The following is a 13,192-nucleotide window of genomic DNA, read 5'->3' as shown; positions in this document are numbered from 1 at the left end:
CTTTTATGAGTCTAAAGGCCAAAAGCAATGGCTGGCACAGATTATTTAACTGGACTAAAGGGGAAATGAATTCCCTGTGAGGCAGGGATTTTGATTTACCGTTTCCTTGAGGCTGTTGGTAGAACTGTGAGTGTGAGAGCCTGCGCTGGTATGTGATGCCACAGGAGCTTTTGCCAGTCTTGCATCTTGGCAGGGCAGACCGATCATCGTGGATAGTGCTTTTCCTGCCTGTCAGAAAGAACAGAAAGGAATTGACTTTGCCCCACAAAGGACTTTTCCAGGTCTTCAGTCACAGCTTGATGTCTCTCCGTCCCTCTTTTGTGGAATCTGTTTTCCCAAGATGAAGCCGAGCCCTGGAAAAGGAGCAATAAAATGCCAGTAATTCAGGCAATGTGGAAGTGATGCTGATGGGTTGCGGGAAGGCTCTGAGGGGCAGGGTGCCTTTCCCAAGGAAACATGCCCATGCTGAAGAAAGGTATTTTTGGGTACAGGTTGCTTTTGAAGTCCTCAGAGGATTCACTATTTTTCTTTCTGAAGATCATGTGCCTGCTTCCCCGTAACTATGGTCTTCCCACAGCCACCCTCGCAATCCCAACCACTAACTCCAAGGGGACTTACGAGGGGGCATTAATGCCTTTGCATGACACCCCGGATTTGACACTGATGGGAAAATCTATATAACATAAGTAACTGAATACTTCCAAGGGTAACAATGTCTGCATGTGATTACTTGTTTGGCTGCACTGGCTGAAGCTTTAGCTGCTAACTCAGCAGACTGTAAGTAGACAGTATTGTCTTTTCAGTTCGTTCTGGCTGCAGTTCAGGATGTTAATAATAATCTAGAGAGCTATATAAGGCTTGGATCCTAGCTATCAGGAACCACCTCTCTCTCTCCACGTACTGTTACAGGAGGCGAGATTGGGGAGATGATCTTGCTGACAGATCCCTAATTTAGCAATGAGTGGCAGGCATTCGTGGTGGAGACCTGTACCAAATCCATTATTTATTAAGATATTACTTAGGATAGAATGAGGGTGTTTATTTGCAGGAAAGTCTGTGAAAATCTTCCTTGCTGTTTTAACGTATGTTTATGCATCAGAGTCAATGCTATGGGGATGCTTTGTTTTTAAATTAGGAACAAAATATCCCCTAAAAAGTAAACATTGTGCCACGTTATCCTCTTTCCCCAACGCTTTCAACAGCACTGAGAGAAGACTCTGGCCAAGCTGATGGGCAGCTAAATATAATTTATGGCTTGTTTTAAACTGATTTGTTGACTTCACGAAAGGCCCTGTCAAAAAGAACCATCCCCCGAGTCCTAACAATGATAACAGTTACATTGCGTCAGTGCTAAAAAACTCTTGGACAACAGTGAACCTATCCTGAGAAATCTTTTTAAAGTGCCTGAAAATTGCACTTTCTAAAAAAGAAACAGGGCTCAAGCTATTGTTTGGCAGTTCATTTTGGTTTTCTTTGTGCTTTGTTCATTTTATTTTCCACTGATTTTTCATGCTTCCAAGAATGTATTCCATAGTTTTCCTTATTCCAGGTAATTAAAAATAAGCTTGTGCTGTTTAAAGGAGATGCTGCTAACAAGGACATGTTTAATTAATTTCACTTCTGTACAGCATTGAATTTGCAACTGTTATCAACATGTTTGTGTCTGCATCAGTATGACCAACAGCGGGAAACATCCGAGATGCAGATCAGCCTTATTTCTCACCTCAGTGCCTCACTTAAGCACAGGGGCAGCCCCCGCGTGCTGCACACGGAGGTGTCGTTCAGAGCTCCCTTGCCCAAAGGCAAGACACGTGTGCCCTGCCGTGGACTTGGCGCTCATCCGAATGACATCTCGGGGAGCTTGTGGCCACAGTAGCCTGCTCCTTGGCCACCGTCCTCCTTGCCCCCTGCCCCGTGGCTGCCGTCCAGGCACAGCCTGGCCCCTGCCTGACTGCAAGAACAGCGAACGCAGCTGCTAAAAAGCATCTATTTCGGAAGGTCTTTTCTCCTCATTCTAGTTTTTAAGTAAGTGTCTTGTCTCTGTTAAGGTCAATATTGTTGTTTTATTGGGTGAAGTTCTTTCTGGTGGAAATAAGAGTGCTTCAGTCAGAATATTTTCTTTTAAATCTTGGTAAGTTTTACACATTTTCTCGTCTCCCCCCCTACCCTTACCTGAACCTGCACCATGGATTTACTGTGCTACAGCTCTGCAAGTTTTCATTACCCCAAGTGGGTCTTAGTTGACATTGCTGAATATTAGGCTAGTGAAATCCTAGCTTACAGATAAACAAAAACCATAGAAAGAATTATAAACATGTTCTTGTCCAAGCATATAACAATGAGTGAGCCTGTGACAGTTTAGATCTCTGGTTTCCTCCCACCACCGTGGGAAAAGGAAGCTGCTTCTGTGCTTAGACAGCAGCGATTACTTCCTACATCTGTGTGGTGAAGAGGGGGTCAGCCCCTCCTTGGCCCTGCCAGCTCCGGAGACAGGGGTGCAGCGGCTCCAGCTCTGCAGCCTGGCACTGGCGCCCAGCCAGGGGCCCTTCGCAGCCTGACAGTCGCATGGGGCTAGGAGGGACCCGGCCCTTGAGGAGAAAGGCTTGTGCGAAATTCAGAATAGGGTAAGGAAGGATGACAAAATCGAGCTAACTGCTGGGATTGCAAGTCTGGGAGATTAATCCAAGGAACTGGTGTAAGCTCAGGAGAAGCAGATCCAGAGCCCCATGGCCTTCACAAGGGTGTTTTCTTGATCAGGATCTGGGTTTTTGTGAAACTGAGAGGAAGTAATTGTGTTAAAAATGGCATGTCTTGTTCCTTCTTTCTAGGAAAACAGAACAAAAATCCAATCTATTTTGTAGAGAGCAAAAAGAAAGTAAGTATTTTCAGGCAGCATATCAGTTCTGTACAATTTCTTGTGGACAAGAACTCTCGGTATTAATTAATGAGCCAAAACTAGAACCATTAAAACAAGCAAGACTTCTGTCATTTACTTCAGGCTGAGCAGGCTTTGATACACTTCATAAACAATTACAGTAATTTTCTTTTACCATCTGAACAGCGAAAGTGCTGTGCAACCCACACAGTTCGGTTCGTGTTTTCTGTGAACAAAGTAGATGTCACTTCTTTTATTGGTAGGTACAGCAGGGCAGAAGGTATGCTGCATAGTTTGATGTCTTTGCTGAACCAGAAAAGAACACTGCACTTTGGGCCCACAAAAAATACTCACTGTTGGGGTTTTTTTTTTTTCCTACCTTAGAGGTAAAACTACTCTGCTCGTCATTGGAGGGTTTTTTTGGTTTTGTTTTTTCAATTCTAAAGGTTATTTCTTGACAGTTCAAATTCCACAAATAACAGGAAGGATGCTGTGGTTAACATGTGGTTGCAGTTCTGGAAAGTGGCAATACAAATTACAATCTGGGAGTCTGTATTTTATTGTCTCTCAGCACTATCCATGTTAGATCTGCATAGATTGGAAGTAAAGATATTGTAACAAACTTCTAAAACATTTTTATAACTATTAGCCACATAAACCCTAGGAATGTCGAACTATATCTCTGGCCAAAGCATCACAATGATAAAAATCCTATTAGAATTTATTTAATAATTCTCTTGATGATGCAAGAATTGGATTACATCTATCTCACCTGTTACGGCTTGTGAAGAGGAATGGAGTTACACAGAAGCCTTTTATTACCATTAAAATCGTAACTCTGATTTACGACTACACCATTTCATGTAGCAGTATTTCATATTTTGAGGTGTGAAATTGGATTTTTAAATTTGTATTCCTTGTACCCCATTCTTGAAACCGGTGTAGCAATCTAGGCACAGGGGAAGCACTTCCCATATCGACACTTGGGAGAAGCCTGGATATGAAGGCGCCTTCGGTGTGCAGGATGTTTTTAAGAACGTTTTTTCTACACTACACCCAGTAAAACTTGTTTGAAAGAGCCTTGCTAGGCCAGAACATCAGACGCTACATTCCAGTCCCACTTCTCCCATCAGCTGCTAGCCTCAATTATCTCTTTGGTCCTGTGCAATACAGCAAAGGTTAAAGCATACAAACAGCTCAGCGGGTTGACTATATCTTTGTTTTGAAATCATAAAACCTCTTTAATTTAAGAGGCAGATAATGGTTTTGCTTGGGAGAGTCAGGCGGCTGAAGCCGTATGAGCTGGGTGGACTTGCCTGCGAAGCTCGCGTAACGCAGGGGTGGCTCGCTACGGGAGAGAGGAGCAGCAGCACTGCCGGGGCTTGTCGTGGAGCTCAACAGGGGCCTGAGGCAGAGGACAAGGCAGAAGCTTCGGGGGTTTTGAAAGGAAGGCCGTGGAGTTCAAAACTGATGCAATCTCAGGCCCTGCAAAAGAGGGGTTTTTTTAAAGCGCGGTTTTGTGACTGTTGAGCTCACGCTTCCCTGCTGACGGGCTCTCAGACGTTTTTCCCGGAGGCCGCCCGGGGGTGGCCCCTTCCCGGGAAGGTCTGTCGAGAGCCTTCACCCGTGCCGGGCGAGGTGCGGCCCGGGCCCAGCTCACACAGCCACACCTTGCCGCCGGTGCTCCTACTCGTGACGGTGCCCTTTGCCTTACCGCCGCACCCGGAGGCCCAGCCGCGACCGGGGCACCGGAGCAGGCCGCTGGCCCCACAACATGGCGGGGCCAGTCGCCACGACGCCCCCCCTCCCGCCTGCGCGCGGGGCACCGCCCCGCCCTCTGTCCGAGACGGCCCTTCTCTACCTACCTGGAGGCCCACCTCTATGGTCAGGGGCGCGGCGGACAGGGGGCGTGGCGGCGCCCGGCCCCGCCACTGACGGCGGGTGCGGGGCGTGGCCTGTCCGGCGGGGGGCGTGGCGCGGCGGCCCGGGCGCCCAGACTGGCAGTTGGAGCGACTCCCCTTTGTGTCTGGAGCCGGCGGAGCCGTTGGTGCCGGCGGGCGGGAGGGGGCGCGAGCCGCGGCGGGGCGGTGGCGGCGGACCTCCGGCCCTCGGCTCCCGCCCGCAGCCGGCGGCGGGCACGGGAAGGAGGCGGAGCGGCGCGGAGCTGCCCCTCGCCGGCGACCGAGGGGGGGGAGGCGCTGGCAGCGCGGAGTGGCTGAGCCGTTCGCCAGGCGAGCTGCGCCTCGTTCGCCCCCCCCGGCGGCGAGCGGAGACCTGAGGGAGGAGGCCGGGCCGGGCCGGGGGCTGCCTGCCTGGCGCTGTAGAAAGTCGGGGAGGGAGGCAGGCGGAGGAGGAGGAGCGCCTTCCCCAGGCGTGAGGAAGGGCCTCCGCCGCGCTCTCGCCCGCGGAGGCGAGCCGGGTGCCTTCGCGGCTGGAGCCGCCGAGGAGGGGCCTCGCCTCCCGCCGCCCCGCGCTCCGGGCCCCACCTTTGTCGGGGTGGCCGGGGGTGGTGTCGTTTCTGTGGTGGGGGGCCGGGGGTGCGCGGTGGAGCCCGCCCGGCGGGGGAGACAGATGGGCCGAGATGCAGCCGCAGCCCTCACCGTGAGAGCAGAGGGGGTCGCGCCTCGCCGCAGAGGGACTGAGGGGATCGGCGCCGCCTTCCCGGGAGCGTGAGGCAGCGAGGAGGGGCGGCGAGAAGACAGAGACCTTTAACGGGATGGGACGCGGCTCTGCCGTAAGCCTGTAGAGCTTGTTATCCGCGCCCCGCTCAGGCTACGGGGGCTGCTCTGACTGACATTGCTGTAGACGCGGGCTCGCGTCTGGATATGTTTCCTTCTCCACTGGGCTCTTTCTTCGATATCGTGAAGCTCCGTGGGAAATAAGCTTGGTTCCCAGCTCGGTCGGGAGCGTGCCGCCGTTCTTCGGCGGGGGGAGATGCCTCGGGGCTGGGGGGCAGAAGCAGGCGCTTCCCCAGTGTCCGCGGAGCGGTGCCGACTCCCGAGACATGAAGGCAGGCGGGTGTAATGGAGTAAGAGCGAAGACGGCTCCTCTCATCTGCCATTTGCCCTTCCAGACGGGATTGTAAACCGGGAGAGTTGTGGAAGGCTGTGCGACAGGAGGAGGAAATTCCTCTCGTCTTTTTTTTTCCCCTTTTTTCTTTTTTTTTTTCTTCCCTCCTTTTGCCTCGATCCTTGGCTTCCCCAGGTATGACTGCCTCACTGCAGCACCTTGTGCTGGTGCTCTTGCTCTCCAGTGCCACCCTGCTGCTCAGCACTGCGGCTGGTAAGTAGCCAGTGGGTGTAACGAACTAGCCATTTTGGCAGAGGGAAGGGGGGGTGGGGTCCGCTGGTATTTGGGCACATCTGTGTCTCCTTAAAAAGTGATGTGCATCTATTTCAGCGGCGAAGCCTGATAAAGTTTTGAAATCCCGATACCGTAAGCGTCTCGGAGAATAAAATCTGCTTTATTGTGTAAATGAGCTCGAACTGCATTCAAGATGTATGCTTCGCCTAGATCTGCTTCTCTTGTCTAATAACTTATTTCAATTTTGGAAAAAATATATAGTCTTTTTGTTTTGCATACCTCGCCCTTTGTAAGGTAATGCAGGAATTTTTAATATATATTTTAATCGTCGGCATAGCTGCCTGTTTTGCTGTGGGATCTTTGGGCACAGCCATTTTTAATTTTATCAGCATTGGTGCTTTTAGGGGCCTTAAACATGTGCTGCAGTTTTATAACAGACTTGCTGTAATGTATATTTTTTTTCTTGGAGGAGAGATCTGATGCAAAAATTTAGCTATTTCTATTGTCATTTGTGATTTTAGAACAGTAACACAAAACACTGTTGAGGAATGCTGAAAGATGTTGAAGAGTACTTTTTTTTTTTTTTAACAAGAAGTTGGAAGGATATATGCTAAGAGCATCCTTATTCGTGGACACTCTAGACCTATTTTTAATTTTGTTTGGAAGCTCGGTGTCAGATGTGTAGGATGTTTCACCGTGATACTGGAAGCAAGATGTGTGTTGGTCTGGCATCCTTTGGTTTTCTGTCATGGTGACAAATTAGTATGTTGGAGTGTTCTGAGTGTTACCCAGCTTTGTTAGGCATTAATAACTATTCTTCTTGTTGTATGCATTTTCCAGCAGTTTTGGATGTCTCCTAGGACTTTCTTGTCTTTTTACTTAATCAGGATCTAATTTGCAGTGCTTGCTTTTTTTAGTGTTATTTTCTAATCTGTTGTGTATAATTCATAAATGAATCCTTGTAAGAAAATTGCTGTATCTTGCTGAGATGACCCAATAAGCTGATGGTAGTTCCCATATTACATTTCAGTGAGGTCTTAAAATTGAATTATTTGTCAAAGTTGAAGATACTTGGTGTCATTATTAGGAAAATCCTGTAAATTATACATGCTTAGGCAGTTTCTTCATCGCTCTGATTATCTTCAGCTTTTTAAGAGGTCTCTTTCAGGAAGATACTGAAATTAAAAGATTGATGTTGGCTATATCATCCTGACCTATGACTGCCGTTATTTTAGATTGATGTCTGCAGCGTCTCTCTGTGGTAGTTTGAGGAGTGTTTTTCTTTTTGTTTTTCTTTTTTTTTTCTGGAAGAAGGGACTTCTGAAGGTCAAAAGTCTTGGTATTAAAGCATATACGAATCAAGAATGCTCAGCATCTCAACTTTTCTTTCAAATATAATTTTTTAAAAGTGTAGGGTTTTTTTTCCCCTTTGTGAAAACTTCAGTGAGTTGGTAATTTGTCTGTCCTGATGAGGGACTAGGGTTACTGAAGGAGTGAGTACAGATTTGAACCAGGCCAAAGGCTGGGCAGGTGTGGTACGAGCTCATTTGCACAGTTTTGCCAATTCGCATCAATCCTGACCTGGCAACAGCATTCCCAATATTTGAGTTCTGGTTTTGCCTCGTTAAAAGAGTATTAACGATGCTAGCTTCTTTGGTTGTTTGTGAACAGGAACCTATTTTCCCATCGTGATTTATTTCTTGTGAAATTTTAACAATCCACATTTTAAAAAACCTTAGTCATAATCCTCTGTAAAAGTAATTACATGGCTGATTTGAGCTTTAGTTAAAGTAACTAATGGTTGATTTTAAGTTTACACTGCATTTCAGAAAAAAAGTCTATACATGGGGAAGCTACACTAATGTGTAATTCTGCCCTTTTATGTTCATGAAAGAGCCAACACTCTTTCTTCTCCTCCCCTCCCCCAAAGTATGAATTGTATGCTCCCATCAGAAAATGCTGCCTTTGTAGCTTTGAAAACCCCTGTTAATTCTTACTTCTGATTAGTGAATGGATACTATATCTCAGCAGCGTATAGAATTGAGTGTTTATAAATGCAAAATCATGACATCAGAGGGAAAGTATTTTCATAACAGGTTTTTAAATTTCTGTCTGGAGGAGAATTTCTGGACCTCCTTGGGGAGAGTTCCACAAAGACCTGGGCTTACTATGGCCAGGAAAGGAAAGATGTAAAGATGCAGAAATACAATGACAGAAAAAAGATCTTACAGTGATGCTGTAGATGACAGTTTCACTCATAATCTGGAATATGAATGAAGAAAGAAGGTAGTTCTTCCTTCACCTTTGTAACTGAAGATATAATAAAGAACTAGCTCTAGATTCAGAATTATTTGGTGGTTATTAGGGGGAAAATATTACTGGCTTCCTCCATAAAATCTAGATCTTAACAGGTATCTGGTAACTCTGTATTTAAATCATATATTAGTCCTTGTAGAGAGAAATGGTACAGTAAGGACATTTTACTGTCTTAGGTAAAAATTTGAGGGCTTAAAAAAGTTATGTTGGGGAAAAAAAATGGTTTGTGCCGCTTTGTTCTTTATTTCTCAAATGACTTGAAATACCTCTTTCTAAATCTTTTGTTTAGAACTATGAGACATATTTATATACCCTTACATTTTAGAAAATTCGGGTGCATTAATTGTGAAGGTTGTGCCTGAAGAGATGGTTAGTGAACCTTTGAGCCGTTCCCCAGTATTGCTAAAGAATTTTGTTTGGGTGTTCATATGGGCCTGATATTAAAGATATAATCTTCCCTTGTTTCGCTTGCTTGCCTTCTGTGATATGCAATACCAAACCACTTTTTCTTCTTTATACATATCCAGGGTAGACGGCATTCGATTGTCTAATATGTAAATTATTTCTGGAAAGTATAAAGTGAAAATTCAAGCAAACAGAATATCTTTTTATCTTTAGGAATCTTTCCATAAGTCTGTATCTCTGTGGTTCAACAGGGCCTCAAAATTTTCAGTGAATGGAATTGGATAGAGATTGAAGTATTTTTTTTTAATGATCATTTAATTATTAATTAAAGTGAGTGATCTGAAGCATCTTTATCCAATTCTGTCTTGCCAGTTAAAGTCACTTTAGTGTCTCAACATAATTTGTTTGAAATATGAATTGTGTGACTTGAGGAAAAGCCTCCTTTGGCTATTCAACTCAGTTCTTCTGATTCAGTGTTTTGAATTAGTAACTGACTATTTTGCATATTAAACAGGTTTTTTTAAACCTATCTGCATCCTAATTTCTACTTATTTACCAGAGCTATACCTATTGTTTATGGCTCATTCAGATATAATCTAAAAATTAAGTTTATTTTTCTGTTTGACTTGGGAGCTGCCTCAGAAATATTAGCCTAGCAGATGGAAACAGACTTTGCTTGAGAGGCACAACTGGTATGCTGGATGGATAACCACACGTACAAGTGCAGCCTGTACGCCAGACTAGGGCTTCATTAACTGTCTAGTTGTGTAAAGAAATAGTGTAGCTGTGAAAGCACTGGATTCTGTATAGAGCCATTCACCCTGCTGAGAAGAGCCTTTTTTCCATTAGGTAAATAAGCCTGTATGAACCTCTGTGATATTTCAACTAGGCTGCTTCCAGTTCCCAAGCAAACTTCAGTACTGCACTACGCAGCATAGGCATAGCCTGTGAGGAAATGGCAGCTGCACTCACCTGATTGCCAACGAGCCCAAATTTCAGCCCTGAGACATTACACGGATACCACGCTTCGGTATGAATGGCTTTACCCTCAAAGGAACCACATGTAAAAGGTTGGCTAAATTGTCTGCCGATCCTTCTCTGATGAAGGCAGGCAAACCTCACTTCACCCTGGACAAAGAGGGAAGCATAACTGTATTTCTTATAATTATTCTTATCATGAACTTTGTAGAAGTGGTTGTTTTGATGACACCTCTCTTGCACGTATTACAAATTTCTCTAAAAAATCATTTGTTGACTTTTACATTGTTGTCTGTGCTGCCTTTTTATATTTCATGAAGTAGTTCCCAGTAGTCTGTATAGTCAGTGATGGTGTTTCCTTGGCAGATACCACCTTCCTCTGCCTTGCTCACCAGAGGGAAGAGAAAGTCAGAATGTTAGGTTCTTCAGAAATGTTTTATTCCTAACAATAGAGTGCATGGCTTACTGTCACTGGAGCTATATTGTGTTTGGACTCAGTCTGGCTGTGCCATGAACATGTGCTGTCATTTTCTGAGCAGAATCTAACTTTCCCAGCCAGGGCTATGTGCAAGCAGTGTGTAAAGTTTCATTCGGAACAAAATGTTTATGCCTTGAATAAAACAATCTTGGTGATGCTTTATGTTGGGTAGGACAGGAATCCATGCATAGCTTGCATGCAGTTTTAAGTATTAATTTTATTAAGCTTGTAGACTTAGTGGAACTGCTCACTGCTTGACTTTGAATTTAAAAATAATGAAATAGAACTGTTCTCCAGAACAGAAAATCAGTTTGAGTACTGAAATGTTGGAGGTTTGGGGGTTTTTTTCTTCTTTTTTTTCTTTCTGTGCAATGTAAGTTCACAGAAGTGTAAGGCTGGAAGTGACTCCTCTTCTGTTTCCTCTATGGTCTGGTTGCATAAGTACAGATAAGAATGTTTGTCTAATGTCTCTAAAGTCTCCAGTGAAGAGGAATTTCACAGCCTGTCTAGGTAGTCTGTCCTGTTACAGTGCTTAATTATCATGTTTTTCGTAATACAACAGTAGTAGGTTTTTTCCCCTTCTATTCTAATGCAAGATTGTTTAAGATATGCCTTAGTTAATACGTGGTAATCCATCTGAACATACAGAATGGAGTACTCACACAGACAATTGCTGTGGAACATTGGTCTTGATAAGTTCATATGTTGAAGCTTAGTGTCTCAAACTTGGCTACAGTAATTTGCAATGGGAAGCTTGACTTGACTGTCAATGTTTTAAAATTAAATTTTCACAATTTTTAAAAACTGGTTTTGAAACTGATAGTGCTCTCTTGACTCGAGGGGTCTGTTAAGTGCAGAGCTGGGAGCTGGGCTGAGCAGCAGGAGTGGAATCTAATAGGAGAGGTCAGCCTGGGTGTGTGTCCGGGAGGAAAGGCTGGCAGGACAGGAAAGATTTGACAGGATGAAGGATTCAAACTGGTTTGCAGTGGGATGTGAACCAAGGCGTATTAGGCAGCCAGACAAAGATGGTGTCTTACATTTGTCATTTGTTTGGAGAATGAGTGCCTGCAGTTGTGTGGTGGAATGAAGTTTTTGTGCTGGGAGAGAGAAAGCGTAGTTGTAGGTAGTGGTTTTGAAGATTTCTCTTCTGTGGAAATGAATGAGAGACCTAGTCATTTAGATAATGCCTTTACACTCCTCCCCTTCCCTCAGTCTTATAAGTTTGGAAACCACAAGGTGATGGCATTTTATTCCAAGTCATTGAGGTGTGTCAGTTTTGTTGATTGCCTTCTTGGGTTTGCATCAAATCACATTTTTTGTTTTGAACTCTAAAGATGTCTACCTTCTGCATCTCTCAGTACTTTGTACTTTCTTTTTTGTTGCTGATTTCTGTGAGAGGGGGAGGGAAGAATAGGTACTATGGACATAGAAGACTGTTGTTGCCATCTGAACCATTTCATGTCCGCCATTAACTTCTCGATCTGCTACCCAATTTCAACTGTGCGTGAAAGACGCTAAAAGTCTCAAGAGATTAATTTGCTACTGTTTTAATGAAAATTAGGAATTGAATAGAGGAGACAATTCCAAGGTAGAGGTTTCCCAAGGGAAAGGGGGAGTGGAACTCAGCCAAGGTAATTCTCTTTACTTAAAACTGACTGCCCAGTCAGCGCATGGATGCTGGCAAATGTGTTGGTGCATACATGGTTCTAGACTAAGCACAGTATATTTTGTCTTCTGTTCACTCGGAATGCTGTAGGAGATCTGGGGGAGAATTTGGGATCCCTTTTGTGGGAGGGGTGGGAGTTGGGTAAGAAGAGTGGGAGAAAGGGCATCTTTATAGGCAATTAGTCTGCTGCTTGTGGAACAACTTGTGTTTCTGAGACAATGTAGTAAGCAATTTTTTTTTTTTTTTTTTTTTTTTAGCTAAACTTCCAAAACAATGCCCAAATCACTTTACTGAATGGCTGCCATCCATTTACGACTTCATAGTGTGTATGAGTTAACTTGCAGTTTATGGTATGCATTGTTTTTCGTGGTTCCAAAACTGGATTTAATTGACTGTCCTGTGTGTATGCTTAGCTTTAGTTCAGATATCCCACACATTAAACTGCCTTATGATCTTTTTCAATGGTACTGTAACTTACGCTTTTCCTGTGGTCCCTTTGAATGTGCTTGTTATGTATTATACTTGCTTGAAACTGTGAAGTGCATGAAAAATAGTTTTATTATTTGTGTTAAGTGAGAGTAGTGGAAAGGCATGTATTGTCGCCTTCTGGGTTGAAGTAAATGGCAGACAATGACACAGGTAGTGGTAGAGTGAACCTCCAAGCTGCTGTGCTCTTACCAACAAGTGGGCTAGGTAATGTCAGCAGTGGTGCACATCAGCTATTACATTAGCCAAAAGCTGATACTACATTTATGCTCCTGCTTCTACTATATATACTTTTTCTATTTTGAATTGTAAGCGTGATGGGTGTAAGAAAATATGGGGAAGAGGCTTTTCTTTTTTTTTTTGCCTTTTTTTTTTTTCCGAGATGGCTGAAAGTATAATCGTAGGTCGTGTATGTTAATTGGGCTCCTTAATTTATACATTAGAGAATGCAGCACCTAATTAATATCAAAGTATCACACGTTGGCAGTGTCATCTCCCAAGCTCATCGTTCTTGGTGTGAAGTACATTTCCCTCTGCATAAGTCACAAAGGTTAGTTCAGTGACAAGAACGACTGACTAAACGTGCTCTACTGCTCTTGCTCTTGCCTTATCAGACTTACTTGGTTTGGCTTAGTTTCTGTTAAAAATAAAACATTTTATTTCTGCAACCAAAGCAGCATGGGTA

At 44.3% G+C, this 13,192-nt stretch overlaps 2 protein-coding genes across 2 annotated transcripts in view; one reads left to right on the top strand and one right to left on the bottom strand.

Moving 5' to 3' along the window:
* Positions 1-242: 242 nt before the first annotated feature.
* Positions 243-5,936, bottom strand: LOC129207864 (proline-rich proteoglycan 2-like). Its single transcript, XM_054829492.1, has 3 exons — positions 5,717-5,936; positions 4,741-5,604; positions 243-4,360 (listed from the first exon to the last, which is right to left on the bottom strand). Exons 1-3 carry the CDS (start codon positions 5,934-5,936, stop codon positions 4,224-4,226), a joined length of 1,221 nt encoding a protein of 406 aa, XP_054685467.1. The 3' UTR covers positions 243-4,223.
* BMPR2 (bone morphogenetic protein receptor type 2) overlaps positions 5,593-13,192 on the top strand; it is a 111,201-nt gene continuing 103,601 nt past the window's right edge. Inside the window, exon 1 of the mRNA XM_054829738.1 lies at positions 5,593-6,157. Coding sequence (XP_054685713.1) covers positions 6,082-6,157 — 76 coding nt within the window. The 5' untranslated portion in view covers positions 5,593-6,081. The remainder of the gene's footprint in view (positions 6,158-13,192) is intronic.

The sequence above is a fragment of the Grus americana genome, chromosome 6 (assembly GCF_028858705.1).
Source record: "Grus americana isolate bGruAme1 chromosome 6, bGruAme1.mat, whole genome shotgun sequence".
Classification (NCBI taxonomy): domain Eukaryota; kingdom Metazoa; phylum Chordata; class Aves; order Gruiformes; family Gruidae; genus Grus; species Grus americana.
This window is presented reverse-complemented; position numbering and strand designations above follow the sequence as displayed.

What these genes read in the sequence shown, in the direction of transcription:
- LOC129207864 (XM_054829492.1), bottom strand. Translation starts at nt 5,936, where the DNA reads ATGGCAGATGAGAGGAGCCGTCTTCGCTCTTACTCCATTACACCCGCC. An exon ending in GATATCGAAGAAAGAGCCCA is followed by an intron (nt 5,605 to 5,716) that starts GTGGAGAAGGAA and finishes GGCTTACGGCAG; the next exon opens with AGCCGCGTCCCATCCCGTTA. An exon ending in CCATAGAGGTGGGCCTCCAG is followed by an intron (nt 4,361 to 4,740) that starts GTAGGTAGAGAA and finishes CCTCTTTTGCAG; the next exon opens with GGCCTGAGATTGCATCAGTT.